Raw genomic sequence first — 16,018 nt, forward strand, 5'->3', positions numbered from 1 at the left:
TAATTTTGTTATATAAATCCAATAAAATCAAGTGACATAACTATTCGTATTGATTTATATGATTCGGTCAAAAAGTGACAATGATAAAGGGAGTACAATTTTACTATCCTCACTCTCAATAAATGTATTACTTTTAATTGTAACGATTGGATAATTTATAAGAGAATAAACTTAAGAAAAAATTAATATTACATTGAAGAGTGATATTCAAATATGTCTCAAGTTTTTCTTATTTTTTTTAAATACACCCCTTTTTTCTTTTCTTTTTTTAAATTATTAAAATACCTTTCTAATTAATTTTTTGTCTTAATAAATTTTATTTTAAAAATTACTCTTTTTAGTTACGTTATTTCTCCTTCCTTCTTCTTTTTTTTACTTTATCTCTCTAATCATTTTTTCTTAATTTTTTTTCCTTTTTGCGTTTTGATTTGATTCTTGATTTCTCTCTCTAACAATGGACAGTCATATCCAATGTTTAAAAAATTGGATTGGTCATCAAATCATTAGGATATTATATTAATGGACCAAAAGTTAAATTAATGAGTCAGTAATTGAATCACGAGACTTGGTCTTTATTATTTTTTTAAAATATCATGTGATAGATAATAAATTTCAATAAAAATCATACAAAATCTCATAGAAATCTTCAAAATAATTATAATTAATATAATATTTAATAAAATAACTAAATTATAAATTAGTTGAACAACATAAATTAATATAATTTTAAAATAAAAACATGTTTTATAAAATATTTAAATAAATTATATAACAATAACGTATATTGGTTTAATAGTCACTAAGATGTTAAATAATCACTTGCACTTATGAATAAAACATAGTTGTATATGTAAAAAAAAATAAACTGATTTTAGCATATTAATAAAGTTGGTAATAAATTTTTCTTGTTATATATATGTCAAAAGAAGTAGTACAACTAAAAGGTCATACATTAAAGAAATAACATTATAGAGAAAATATCATTAAATGATACAAAAATAGTTAAACTTATTTATATTTAAAAATAAAAAATACATGTTTTATTTTTTTATAATAAAAAATAGAGAGTATGGTATATATATTTTATTTGTTATAAATAATAACATTAAATTATTATTGGTTCATTGATAAGATCAGTGTTCTCTCTATTTTCACTTTACTAAACACTTTATCATCTTTCACTTTCACACACTTTTTTTCTCTCTCCCTTACTTCTCTCTAATTCGGTACTTCTCACTTATCAATTGAGTGGATTTTTTGTAAATATATGTGTTCATAAGATATACAATTAATCCCAAATTTTTAAGGTATTTGATCACTTTTAGATTTTTTTTATTACTTTGGAAACACTAGAGTGCTTTAGTGTTTCAAAAAAATACTTTCTGAAATTATGAAAATATTTTTAAAAAAATTTTTTTTGGAAACACTAAAATTAATGTTACAGAAACTAGATTTGAGTGAAAGGAAAGATGTACAAAGATCTTAAAATTTTATGTTTTTGAAGAAAAATTACAACTGTTTTAAAATCTTAAAAAATAAAGAAAGGGATTTGTGTGAAAGAGGTATCAGGTATGAATGCTTGGAAGACAAAAAAATTGAAAGTTAGAGTTAAGAGAGAAAGAATGAAGTGGACATGAAAGGAGGTTGAATATTTGAAAAATAAAGGAATTCATAAAGTCGATAAATTATAAAATATAAAAATTATTAAGAATATTTTAAAATAAAATATAATATAGATGTGTTATTAATGTAAAAGAGTGAATATATATATAATATTATAAGAGTTAATCATTTATACACTATTAATGTAAAGTTTTTTTACACTGACAATTAATTATATTTTTTAATTATGTCATGTCACTATAAACAGATTTATTTTTAACAGTGACATGAGATAATTAAAAAATATAATTAGTTATCAATATAAAAAAAATTTACCTTAATAGTGTATAAGTGATTAACTCATGTTATAACTAGTAAAACTTAAAAATGGCTTTTATGCATGACTTCGCTCTCTAGGCCCATAAAATTTGTGTCTGAAGTGTCGTGTCGTGCACAACACACAGGACATACACTGCAGAAGTGTTTGTGCTTCATGGTGTACCCTAGATTCCCATGTGGAAACTCTAGTCCTATGTCACAAAAACTCGAGTACAATTGGATCGTAGCATTGGTTGGCTGTCATTTTTCAAATTGGGAAAGAAGGCTGGTTTTCCTCTTCTACAATACAATTACTGCTTAAGTTTTAACGAAGTACACCACTTCTTGAGCACACATTGGAGAAGGTGTACTGTAGACAATACTCAAAATTCAAAAACACGTTAGGACGAGATTCCTGCCACTTATCCAGTTAATCAGATGGCATGGGCCAGTCTTTGAATTCAATGGCCACAAGCATTATTAGGGACATCATGACCCAGAGACAAATATGCTTTTCAGCACAAAAAAAAATTAAAAGGAAAAGGTGATCAAAAAGAAAAAGTTAGATCTATGAGCAAATGCAATACTAGCTTTTCTTATCTATGCCTTGTGAACTATTTCTCAAGATGAAATCCAAGCCAGCATTCCTAAGTACTTTCTTCAGATGCAAGATATCACTCCATAAGAACCACCTCCATTTGGGAGCCTATAGCAAGATGAATTATCAGGTGCTAGAGGTAGTTGTATTGTTGATAGTGATAGCTTTTGGAGGAACAAGTTGGACTATAGAAGCATGCAGTTCCAGTGATTTGGAAGCTTTGATGAGCTTCAAGAATGGAATTCAAAAGGACACATCTGGCCGCTTAGCTAAGTGGGTTGGTGATAGCTGCTGCAAGTGGGAAGGTATAATATGTGAAAATGCAACCTCTAGAGTGACACAGATCAATCTCCCAGGATTCATTTCCACAGATGCAGATTTGTTTCAAACACAAATGACAGGGTGGATTTCTCCTTCCATAACACTTCTCACCTCTCTTGAAATCATTGATCTTGGTGGTTTAGTTGGTCTTAGTGGAACAATTCCACAGACCATTGGTTTGCACCTGCCAAAGCTGCAAAAGCTCTACGTTTATGGCAACAATTTAACTGGCCCAATACCAGAAAGCATTGGAGAGTTACCAAACCTCCAAGAACTGGCTCTGCAGGAAAATAAGCTATCTGGGTCGATCCCGATGAGCCTTGGAAGTCTAAAAAGTCTGAAAAGGTTGCTGCTTTACTCGAACCAATTTTCAGGTACAATACCACACTCACTAGGGGATTTGATTAATTTGGTAGAATTGGATGTTCATGACAATGCTCTTGAGGGTAATATACCCAATAGTATTGGTGAGATGAAGGCTTTGGAAAAGCTTGATCTTTCAAACAATTTGTTAAGCGGGAAAGTGCCTTCTTCATTAACCAATTTAACTGTCATTTCTGTCTTGTACCTGAACTCCAACTATCTTGAGGGAACCATTCCATTTTCTTCAAGATCTGGTGAAATGTCTTCTCTTGGCTTCTTAAGACTCGATAATAATCTCTTTGTTGGAAATATACCTTCCAGTATTGGCTATTTGGTATCTCTTCAAAGAGTTTCTTTATCAAACAATAAACTGGAAGGAGAACTGCCATCTAGTTTAGGCAATTTAGTATTACTGACTGAGTTATATCTCAGTGGTAACTTCTTATCTGGTCAAATACCAAAATCAGTAGGCCAACTTTCTCAGCTCATGATGTTGAACATTTCTAGAAATTTGATTGAAGGGCCATTACCCCAAGAGATTTCTTCCCTTCAAAATCTTCAAACACTTGATCTTTCCTTCAACCATCTGAATCTCTCTGCCATCCCAAAATGGATAGGAAACATGTCATCACTTTCCAATATTTACTTTGCTGGATGTGGAATCCAGGGCAAAATTCCAGATTTTTTCCAAACAACCAATAGTCCAATACAGGAATTGGATTTGTCAGTGAACCTTCTCAGTGGAAGCATACCATCATGGATAGGAAGCCTCAATCAACTATACATGTTAAATCTCTCAAGGAACTCACTTAATTCATACATCCCTGACTCTTTTAGAAATTTGCAAGATTTAGGAGTGCTTGATCTTCACTCAAATAGGCTAACAGGCTCCATAGCTCCAGTATTTAACATAGGACAAGGTATTTTGGGGGCATCACTAAAATTTGTTGATCTTTCTGAGAATAACTTCTCAAGTGGAATTGAGGAAATTGGTGTGAGAGGGCAATGTGATATTCAGTTTCTGAATTTGTCTCATAACCTTCTGAAAGGTAGGTTACCAAATTCAATTGGGAGACTGAATCCACTTATCAGTTTGGATTTGAGCTTCAATGAATTGGGCTCCAACTTGCCGGAGGTGTTGGCAAATTTAACCTCATTGGAGAGATTGAAGCTGCAGGAAAATCACTTCACTGGTAACATTCCCAACGGATTTCTCAAGTTGTTAAAGCTGAGGGAATTAAACGTATCTAACAATCTTCTTGAAGGGGAAATTCCAGATGGAAAACCTTTGATTGATTTTCCTGAGAGTTCATATTCTGGAAATAAAGGGTTATGTGGAGAACCTCTCAATCCTTGCAAACATTAAGAATTGTGAAGTGTAGTGCTACAAAAAGCTACTCTGGGCATCATTCAAAAACATTTGATTTTTGCTTGGTGCAAAACCAGAAAACTGAGCATTGTCATATTTCACTAGGAAAAGAATACATAGATTTCTTATTTCCATTCCTTTTAGAAATATAAACTAGAGACAACGATTGTATTTTCTGTGTTTAGTAGCATTGAACAGACAGTTTAAGATCCCAGATTCAAAATATATTTATTAGAGTATCTCATTCCAAAAAACATAAGTGTCATGTTTAATGCTTAAAAGCCAAATATAAAAAAGTATCCCAAAATATTCTAACAACTTCATGAGTGGATCATTAAAATATTTAAAAACACAAAATTCTCTGTCATTACTATTGCTATTGGTGGATTCAACTAATCTCCAACAAATACTCAATTTGAAATTCATTTGTCCACATAAATAGTCAAACGTTGGATATTTTGCCCGGGGGTATTTAACCAAGAAAAAATTAACATCTTTCCCACCTGTTGCCTTCAACAACTGTACACTCATAATGCGACATAATTCACTTATAAATTATAGTAGTTATTCAATCACCACTGTCCTCACACCTGGGGGAAAAAACAAACCATTTTTCTTTTATCAGAATCCACCCCTTAAATTGATTAGTCGTCTTGGTAGAATAAATTTGTTTGCTTATGGAGAAATGGACCCTCTTGTACGTTATATATGTAGGTGTAGGTAAGTCCAAATTTGAATTCCTGCGCTAGAGACCTTTCCTTGAGCCGGCTCTGCCACTACGAAAAGTATGCCATCCATTCCCATCATCACGCGCTTATTTCCCTTCATTTGTGACAAGGTGTTAAACCTCTATACCAACAAAAAAAAAATTGACACTGAAACCCAACTTGAAATGATCATTATTGATCACAAAAATTGATAACAAATGTTTTGCAAGTATATTATTGTTAGAGGGGATCCTCAGGTTGCTCCAGTTGCTGGTAATTCATATAATCAACGCTGTTTATCCTGATACAGCATAACATTTGTTCTGGCAGCTCCTCTGCTTTGTTCCCCTGAATTATGATGAAAATATGAAGAAAATATCAGCGAATTGAATGGAAAGTAAGCAGAAAATACATTTGATTTTGACAGTTAAGAAACTACTTGCCTGAATAGTGAGACCAACATCCAGAATGCAGACCTTTAATCTATCCAAGAAAACGTCGAAACCTTTCCTGGAGATATAACTGAATCTATGCATGTCCAAATCAATCTCAAAGTAATTTTCTCCCTGCCAAAAAAAAAAAAATATTGATTAGTTTTTTCAAAAGAAAATTAGAAAATAAAGTACTGCATGTGGATATTATATGTCTTTTAAATGAATGACACCACCATAAATTGCTGGCCAAAGATATAGGTACCAAAAAGAAGCAGCCAATTCTCAGCATTTTATTTGGTGAATGCTAATTCTCAGCATTAGTTACGGGTCTATTGAAAGAAGTCATTATAAAAAGGCACTGAAACTTACTGAGTAAAACTCATGTTGCGGACGTGAAAGAAAAGGTTTCTCATTGTAATTCTGCATAAGCTTCCGTTCTGCTGCACTAAAATGAGGATCTTCTGTGTTGACAACACGACCTAAAATTTTCAACCTTTCCCTGAAGGGGACCATTGTTTCTCCACGAAAACTCTTTACCTTTTCAATTTCATCATCCATCAACCTCTGTGGAAAGGCATGAAACAGATGTTAATTCATCAGAAACACACACCAAGTCATCAACATTATGCGCTTCTGGGAGAATTTACATTATGATATTAAGTGATAAATTAACTGCATTAAGGACCCATCTTACTCTTATGTTTTCTTGAAAATTCAACGGAAGATCCTTGGAGTAACTATCAGAAAGTTTAAAGTACAACACAAAATTTATTCCTTCTCCATCAGTTTGACCTTGAAAAAGTGTGGCAGGGTAAATGGGAATCTGCAATCCACAAAATAACAATATAAGAATATGTAGTACAAAAACATTAGAGCATATTAAAAAAGAGTTTAATTTATATGCACTTTTTGGTGTAAAACACTTTTACACAGGTATCTATTAGGAATTCACTTTATCGCCACATTATATTAATGAATAGGATGACACAGTAAAATGGTCAATACTCAATTCTTATTGAATGTCCGTGTAGACATAATTTTAAATTTTTCACATGAAAATATTTATGACTTGTGCTGACCATGGTACATATTCAACAGAACAAGTAAACAGACAGCTAAGGATTAGAATATGGCTAGGAATCCATTGTTAGCATTAGAAGAATTCTCAACAAGAAGGTTAAAAGGATAACTATATTTTAGAAGAAAAACAGAAGTACCTGAACATTTACAACAAGTAGAGGTGGAAGTTTCCCATAAAAATTCATCCCAGGAAGTTCCACAAACCGAGCTATATGGTCTATTTTACGTGGGGATAAGAATAGATCAACACCAAATGGGTAATACGCACAATGGTTTGAAGCGAATTCTTTCTTCTTGTCCCTGCCTCAGAAATATACTTTTTAGGCCAAGTCAAACATAATTTTGTGTATGATATGTATGTAAAAATCTAAATTTAAACTATTAACGCACTTATGTACACATAATGATTTCTTGAAACCAAATACTGACAGAATCTTAATCTTACTTTAAATAATTTGCTCCTCGAACTTTAAAAGTGCTGGGATCAATGTGTGACCAACAATCAACCATTTCCTTCTCAATTGGACAAAAGGGTACCTGAGAACCAGCGAGTGGTCTTTGTAGAAGTGTCTTGGAGGAAACTGACAATCATAAAAAGAAAAGAAAAAAAAGCATTACAACCATTATATACTCATTGTTGCACTATAAGATGCATTGTGTAGAGAAAGTAAGGGTGCGTTTGGAATCATAACTAATCATAAATGTAGAATTTACAATAGTGTAATGTACATCAATTCAAATTAGTATGTTATATGTATGCTACACAATGAGCTTTGAAAAAGAATGCTTACAGACATCTTTTTAGCATCTTTGCGAAAATTAGTATGGATTCTGCTTCTTTTTGAAAAATTAACTTCTTATCATAAAAGTTTATAGACATCTTTTTATATTTAAAAAGTACTCTTTCCTAGGTAAAAATTCCTAACTCAATCTTCTATATGACAAAATGAAGTTTCTTCTTTGAGTTTGCAATACAAGACTTTAAAGCTGAGTCATAACTAATAACCTGCAAGTGAAAGGCAGGTTCATTAAAGCAACAATGATCATTAATGATAAGAATTCTGTTTCAAGAACTTGAACTCACATAGAGTAGCATTCCCACTCCATCTAAAGGAATGCTTGTTAGGAGCCTTGTTCCTTGTATTAGGAGGACTAGAACATGACGATCTCTGATCAATAGATGAAAGACATGACAAACATTTGCTTGGAAGAATCCCGCAGCTGTCCAAATCTCCATCAACTCTTTTGGAGCTCGCGTCCACCGAGGAAAATTCATCAAGAAAAACAGGTTCATTTGCTTCATTTACACTTCCATGGCGTTTACATTGAAAGTTCATGGCATCTACATCAAGAAACTCAGCATCTGAATTACTAACATCCTCAGAGGTGTGTGCAGAATGTCCTTTTGATATCACCCCAGGTTTGTGCGCCTGATCAGTCGAAACTCCACGGTTGGCTTCAGTTCCATTCAGAAATATCACATCTACATATACCACTTGTATTTAATCATATATTGTCAAAGGTGATCACATACAATGCATAAAGTGATAGCAACTAATTCGTCAAAATTAATTTTAAAGCATCCCAAATCATACCATCAGGGATACTCTGGAAGTCATCATCACAGTCTGATTCAAAGGCTCCAACTGAATCAAACCATGCCTCCTCCGTAGTTCCTGCTACCATAAATTAACATGTAAGGTCTCAGACAAAGATTTTGGGCACAAACTAATTTAATAGATCTACAGGGCCAGAGAATTAAAGTAAAATCCTTTGAATAGATATCCACTAATTAACTCACTTCCCAATTACAAATTTATATTTAAACTTCTTAAGAGGGTAAAATGAATAAAAGGGACTAATCCAGCAACTAATGCTTAGTTTACAATTAAATTTCAACACCTCCCTTGATATAGTGAAGAAAATATTATTGTAATTCTGTATATAACAAACCTGGCTATGGCTAAGCCTTCTACCATAGCATAAGCACCAATGCTGACATTATTTCAGTTGTGATTTGTGAATGAAAGTGATTCAGTATGTTTCAGTTTTAACTTGAATTTTAACAATATGATCTAATCCCACTACAGCCTCCCCAGTCAATCATTCAATAATAATCAGAACTTAAAAATTAAAATCAAACACAATTGCTGCAAACATTTAAGCATAGGCAGAAAATTTTCACCAATAATTACAATCTGTCTACCCTAGGGATTCAACCATTATACCTGTTAAAACAATCAACAGTTATCTCAGCCTTTCACGAGGCATAACCATTCCATTACTACAAGGCCTCCAACATTTCCTAACAAATCATAAAATCAAATAGCAAAAATGCAAAATGCAAATAAAACAGGACACAAAAGGCAAAGCACTCTCCAAAAGAAGATAAAAACACAACCAATTCAGAGAAATGCTAAAACACAATCAATTCAGAGAAATGCAAACACAAAAATATGAACCTTGAAAAGTGGGGTTGAAAATGGAGCGACCAGAGAAGTCAGGCTCAGGCACATCAACCTTGTCCAATGATCCATTGCAAACCTGAGAAGACACTCTTCTTCTGAGTTTACGTCTTTTACTCGCAGTTTTTAATGTCAACCTCCCTCTTCCACATCCATCATCACTCTTTGACACACAAGACCCCATAGCATAAATATCTCAGCCGCAGATTACTATCATACCTTACACCAACATTCTAACACCTCTGTCACATAGAGAAACTGATATTGATTATTGAAAATAACACATAGATAGAGGTAGATCAAACAAAATGCAAAATTACTGGAAGGAGAAAAAAAAAATAGAAGATACATACCTTCAAGCAACCTCTAATTTAAATTGTTCAAGGTTGGAGAAAAAAATTCTACTTCTTTTCTTCTGTTCCTTTTATAGTTAGGAAATCTACGTATTATAAAAGAATTGTTGAATATATTAATTATTAGGAATATGATTAATGGAAGAATAATCTTTTAAGTAAAAAAAGTATAAGCATCAATACAAAGCAGTTATACACTTTTTCCAATCACAAATCATTTATACATGATATATTTCTTGATTTTTCATTAATTTACTTAACTAAAATAATTGATTAAAAGATAAGAGTATGATTATAGTTTGACCGAGTAAAAATTAGAATGGACTTTGGTAAGGTTATTTCAATCATAAATTATCATATTTATTAAGTTTTACAATAATAATCTTAAAAATACTCTATTCAATATGGGTGTGTTTGTTTTGTCATGACATTCCATTAAACTAAAAAATAATGTAAAATAGTTTTTTTTGTTAATATGAGTTGTTGTTGTTAAAACAAACACACTAAATATCATAACAATTTGTTGAATTAAAGAAAATTCTAATACAACGATGGTAGTCGTTGAAAGTTGGCAAGAACGGAAGGCATAAAATTGGTGCCACAGGTTGAGGGTCCACGCAGATGAGGCACATGCCACGTGGCGGGAAGTGATTGGCGTAACGTGTGGAAAACATTGTGGCACTGCTTGTGGCTGTTGTAGCTTTGGCGTTTATCTGACGTCGTTTTACATTCATGTAAAGTAAAGTTGTTCCGTATCTTTGTCAACGTTCGTATTTGGGTTTAATGAATAAAAAAATGTCTTATACGTGTTGTTAATGTTGTTATGTCATTACCCTTTTCGTCCATTACAATGCCTTCGTCCAACCATCTCATTTTCCCCTTTTTCAGTAATCAACCCTTTGATTGATGTTACATAGTAGAGAAGAAAAAAAATTAAATCTCCTGAATTTTGCCTCTTTTATAAATAGATAGTACAAAACTTTAATTTTATCTCGTTGATCTTAATCTTTATTTGATTAACAAATAGATATGATAAATTTTAATTTTATTATAATTAATCTTTAAATTTTACGTTCTTATGATTGAATAGCTTGATTTGAATTTTATCTTGATTTTTTTTTTGTGTAAATCGTCTTTTATATTATATTAGGATTAAATTAATAAGATAGCAACATATCAGTCATTTATTTATTTTAAATTAAAATTATTTATTAATTTTTCTAGTACATATATTAGTTTTATTTTCATATATTAAAAATATCATATAATTTATAATTAAAAATAAATAAATAATGACTTTTTTAATTGTTTAAATCATTCTCTCCTTTTTTTTTCTAAGCTCATATTTTTATTATATTTGAAAAATAATTATAACAAAAATGAAAAATTAGTGAATGATTAAAATTTAAGATAAATATTTTAACTCTAAAATGACAATAAAAAACTATTTGTAAATATAATAAATTGTCTAATGTCAATATCAAGTAGAATGAAATTAAAATTGGGTTTTTATTTAAAAATACTTATATGTACAAATTTTAAATATAACTTATATTCAAATATATTATTTATTTATATAAAATTTATTATAATTTTTAGTTATGTATTATATAACAAAACATTTGGTATATGTTATGCAAAGGTTAAAATAGTAGTATATAGTAAATAGTTCTTTTGGTTCATGAGAGTAAATATTAGTCTTTAAAATTAAAAAAAAAAATCTAAAATAGTAAATAAATGTCTAAATTTAATTATTTAGTGGTAATTTGTTTTTTAATTATAGAATAATATCATCACTTTAGTCGTTAAATTTTGTAATTTTTAAACTAATATTAATGTCAATTTCAAATACTTAATTAACATATTTTTTTTTAATCTTAGAGACCAATATTTCTAAATTGAAACATCGAAATAACCATTTACTCTATATGACGAGACAATACCTGCTTTCGTTTGCCAGATATCTCAACATTTAAAAAATGACATGTGATTTTAGTATGATTTTCCTTAAATAATTTAATTAATGAAGGAATCGACTCTTGTGTTTGACAGATCATAGATTTGAGGTCTCAATCAAGTAAATATAAATTTCTTTGCAAGTATTTTTTAAATTCAGACCAGATACGAATACGGAATGTCTTACTCGTGAAGTATTATCTTATTTGTGGGCTAATATTAATATTTTAAATATATTTTGAGTACTGAAAACATAAATATTAAATTCGGAAGTAACTTGTTAGGTAATTTGACATTCATCCTCTCTTCATGCTATAACTCACCCATCGCTATCTACTTATTCTAATAATTTTCCAAGTCAAAAATAATTCTAATATATAAGACATTATTTATATTATCTCATATTAATAATTTTAGATTAAAATATTTTTAATTAAAGGGTTATTTAAATTTAATAAAATATATGAATTATAATTTTTTTTAAAGATAATGTACTTTAATTAATTATAAAAAAATAAATATTAATTAACAAAGATAAATAGTATACATATTTTTTTTAATTAACTAAAAGATGTATAAATATTAATTAGAAAAGAGAAAGAATATATGAGTAATTTTAGATATAAAAAAATATAAAAATAAAATAAATTTATTATTATGAATTAAATTAACAATTTTGTTATTTTAATTAATTAAATAAAGTAGTATAATTGAGACAATAACCTTACACGAGAGGCATGGAAGTATATATTAGCTAATCATCATACAATATAATAAGAGAAACCTTTTCATTTATATCGTTAAATTTTATATTATGAATTTGGCTTTTTACCTTTAAACGTGATGATCATGCATTATATTTTTCTATATATGACTTTATCTTAACAATGATACATTATTTTTTCCTATACGTACCCAAAAAATACATTTTTTTTTTCTTTTGGCACCACTTTACTATTGTATAACAGTTTTCTATATTTTTAGAAAAATATTAATATTCTTATTTTTCTTTTACAATAAGATTTTTTTCATCATCAAACTTTTCTTTTATGTTAAAACTTTAAATTCTCAATCATAATATTAATTACTTCATTTTTTTCCTTTTTTTTTATTATAAACTATGAGTATTTTTTTAAATAACTATGCTTGAACAAATTAAGTAGGTCATGATGACTTTATCTTGAACCGTGACTTTGTCTTAACAATTATACATTACTTTTCTTTTCTATGTATTCAAAAAATACATTTTTCTAGTACATGACATTATTATATTAATATAACACTTTTTTTTATATGTTTTCAGAAAAATTTAACATTTTGATTTTTCTTTAACAATAAGACTTCTTTTTTACATTAATTTTTTCTTTTATGATAGAACTTTATATAATCGATCACGGTATAAATTTCTTAAACTTTTCCTTTTTTTTATTTTTTTATTTTTGGCATAGACAGTAAGTATTCTCTTGAAAATAGTATTGTTCAAAATAAGTAAGATTATTAGGAACAGCAAAATCTTTTTTCAATATTTTAAATGTTAAACACTTATCCTCTATAAGCAATGCACATAAATTATTGTTGATTGTCTGATAAAAATTGAATATTAGTCTTTAATTAAATATAACACAAGTTTACAAACATCTTTCAATATTGTTAATAATAATTTAATCTATTACAAAATCAATTTAATTTATTACAACAGTACAAAACATGAATAATTTTATTCACCAATCCCGAACAACTTAACTTCTTCAAATCTAAACATGTTTAAAATATTAATCTTCGTCGATTAACATGCCCTACAGTTAACTAGATTATTAGATCATTACATAATTTATTTTACTTTCAAAACCAAATCTTGTGTTTCTTTTCAAAACAAAGCCCGTCCAGAATCAAAATTTAACTAATTAAGCATAACAATACAAACAACTCCAAACTCTTCAAATTTTCACTTCATTTTCATCTTTAACTTCAAGTGTGAAGTCTTCATCTAGACACATTCTCATGTTGTCATCTTTATATTCATTTTCACATACTCGTCATCATCTTTTTCATTTTCCTTTTTGTTGACGATGACAAATACTTGAGACACTAACTTAAAAGTGATGAAAATAAAATGATCAATAAAGCAGTAAATAAAAGTGATAAATGCCTAAAAAAAATTTACTCACTATGTCCCATAATAAGTGCCACAGTAAAAAAAAATCTCAAAATAAAGGTTATGTTAACTTTTTAATATATAGTATTAATTACCTATTTTTCAATTATATCTTTAATAATTTTATATAAAAAATAATTTTGTGTTACATTGTTTTGTAATAAAAATGATTAATCATAAGATTAATTTTATAAAATTACTATTTTCTTTCATCTATTTATAATTTTTCTTGATTAGCTAAACTAACTTAAGATAACACTTAATATAAGTCAATGAGAATAAATCTAATCGATTTTGACCAGAAAGCTAGATTATGTACGTGTTTGATATTTATTTTCTAACGCTGTTTTTTCTTCTCTCTCCACGTCAACATTTTACGTAGAAGTTAATATTTTTTGCTTCAAGGTAAACTTGAAAATTCATGACACAACTCGAATACAAACACACTATATATGTCATTTTGGGCTATTTATAGAGGAGTACGCCATCAAAGGTTTTTCCTACTACCTCCTACCTCTTTCAACCATAAAGGACAATATGAGAATTTGGTCTGTAAACCACTTCCAACCATAAATAATATTTGGTCTGTAAACCCAGGTTGTGGTCATATCTTTCCACATAGCTTCCCTTTATTTTGGCCCAATTGGAGATGTTATGGGCTCAATTATGGTTGACCCAAAAAGTTGTTTGGCCCGCAACTAACCAGCCAATTTTTGTGCCAACAATATCGATTTATTTTTAAAAAAATGAAAAATAAGTGTTCCCCCTCCCATTCCTCAATCTTTGTAACTGATAAAGTTTTGTTAAATTTGTATTGTTTTTCAGTTATTATCTATGCAAGCCTTAAAATTCTTTACTTAGTTTCAGTAAATTTCATTTGGTATCAGAAGAATTCACCGACTATTTATTCCCGAGGATATAGATACCGTGGAAGATAAATAAAGCTGCTAATTAACAAGTCGAAGATGCAAAAGTGGGCTTCTCCATTAAAAAAAAAACTCTTTATTTTTCTAAGCTTCTAGTCAAATAGACTTTAGCATTATTTGCAGCTATAATATTAGTTTCATTTTCAACTGGTAAGAACAGCAGCTATGTCGTTGTAGGGAACATTTGAAGAACATGTAGTTTGTGAACAGTGGTAAAGGGAAAACCAAAACCACATGCATGGTTGCAGGTTGTTAACACTTAAAATATTATCCAAAATAAAAGGTGTAACAATTGTCCCCATGAAGTAGTTAGTGATCGATCTGTGTTTAAAACGATAGCGCGTGGAAGGGTTGAGAAAAGCTTATAAGACAATGCAGATAAAATAATTTGGTTTGGGGTCCATAATCGATGATCGAGAAGTGTTAGACAAAAAGTGGTCTGAGTGTGAGTAAGAGAGCATTATAAGGCACGCCAAAACTGGTCATGTAGGTCTCACTCATGCCTTGCAGCTGGCATGAGTGTCACTGTTAATCTTATTAATTACTGTCATAACTGCATGACTCTACCAGACATTTCTTCTATCCACACTTGTCTCTGCACACTACACAACAAAGTACTACTCATATTATCTGTAACATCCCAAATTTTATTCAATGAAAAGAAATATTTTTTTATGTATTTATTATGTGAATAAGTATTTTATTTATGTATTTTACTATTTACGTATACGTATTTTTACTATTTATGTATACGTATTTTACTATTTATGTATATGTATTTTACTATTTACGTATACGTATGTATGAATAGTATTTTACTATGCAATTGCACAGTGAAGAGGCGGCTGAAACGTGGGCTGCGGATTCTTTACGTTTCAAAATTTTAATTAATTTGAATATAATAATGAATAGTGCATAGTAATTTATAATATTATTTTAATGAATAGTGCATAGTGCATAGTAACTTCAAAAATTCTATAAATAGGGGCCTAAGGTTTTGAAAATTTAGAATTCTAGAGAGAAGGAAATTCTGGAGAAATAGAGAGAGAAAGTAAGAGAGAGAGAAGGAGAAAGAAAAGGAGGTTCTGCTCTAGTGTCTTGTTTAAGGAGAAAGAGGAAGAGATTCTGCCCTAATTCCGATTCCTTTTAAGGAAAGATAGAGAGGAGGAGATTCTGCCCAAATTTCTGTAAACCCAGGTAAGGGGGGGAGTGGGAAACCTCGCTTGGGGGGTGTGGGAATAATTGTTAAATAGTTTGTTTGTTGGATTGGCTCCCGATCCCTTGCATGTTGTTTATTTCTTTGAATATGTATTATTGATGTGTTTTGTTTTATATCTTATTTATTTACATATTAGAATCTGTTATTTGAAT

At 29.7% G+C, this 16,018-nt stretch overlaps 2 protein-coding genes across 3 annotated transcripts; one reads left to right on the plus strand and one right to left on the minus strand.

The window, feature by feature from the left end:
- The first annotated feature begins 1,688 nt into the window (after nucleotides 1–1,688).
- On the plus strand, nucleotides 1,689–4,894 carry LOC109818012 (uncharacterized). The gene has a single exon (XM_020383391.3). It carries the CDS (start codon nucleotides 2,523–2,525, stop codon nucleotides 4,566–4,568), a length of 2,046 nt encoding a protein of 681 aa, XP_020238980.3. The 5' UTR covers nucleotides 1,689–2,522; the 3' UTR covers nucleotides 4,569–4,894.
- A 546-nt stretch (nucleotides 4,895–5,440) lies between these two features.
- LOC109818013 (uncharacterized) lies at nucleotides 5,441–9,763 on the minus strand. 2 transcript variants are annotated; one of them, XM_020383392.3, is made up of 10 exons: nucleotides 9,611–9,763; nucleotides 9,255–9,499; nucleotides 8,388–8,468; nucleotides 7,877–8,275; nucleotides 7,238–7,373; nucleotides 6,930–7,092; nucleotides 6,407–6,535; nucleotides 6,082–6,276; nucleotides 5,722–5,844; nucleotides 5,441–5,626 (listed from the first exon to the last, which is right to left on the minus strand). In XM_020383392.3, exons 2-10 carry the CDS (start codon nucleotides 9,439–9,441, stop codon nucleotides 5,519–5,521), a joined length of 1,521 nt encoding a protein of 506 aa, XP_020238981.1. In that variant the 5' UTR covers nucleotides 9,442–9,499; nucleotides 9,611–9,763; the 3' UTR covers nucleotides 5,441–5,518. The 2 variants fall into 2 exon arrangements, with proteins under 2 accessions (XP_020238981.1, XP_082926206.1); XM_083070080.1 differs by lacking the exon at nucleotides 9,611–9,763 and having other exon boundaries at nucleotides 9,255–9,591.
- Between the last annotated feature and the right edge of the window lie 6,255 nt (nucleotides 9,764–16,018).

The sequence above is a fragment of the Cajanus cajan genome, chromosome 3, assembly GCF_000230855.2.
Source record: "Cajanus cajan strain Asha chromosome 3, NIPB_CcT2T_4, whole genome shotgun sequence".
Classification (NCBI taxonomy): Eukaryota; Viridiplantae; Streptophyta; class Magnoliopsida; order Fabales; family Fabaceae; genus Cajanus; species Cajanus cajan.

Excerpts from the sequence above, each read along its gene's own strand:
- LOC109818012 (XM_020383391.3), top strand. The coding sequence starts at position 2,523 with ATGCCTTGTGAACTATTTCTCAAGATGAAATCCAAGCCAGCATTCCTA.
- LOC109818013 (XM_020383392.3), bottom strand. The coding sequence starts at position 9,441 with ATGGGGTCTTGTGTGTCAAAGAGTGATGATGGATGTGGAAGAGGGAGG. Across the intron at positions 8,276-8,387 it reads CTTCCAGAGTATCCCTGATG|ATGTGATATTTCTGAATGGA; the intron begins GTATGATTTGGG and ends TGGTATATGTAG. Across the intron at positions 5,845-6,081 it reads CGCAACATGAGTTTTACTCA|GGAGAAAATTACTTTGAGAT; the intron begins GTAAGTTTCAGT and ends TTTTTTTGGCAG.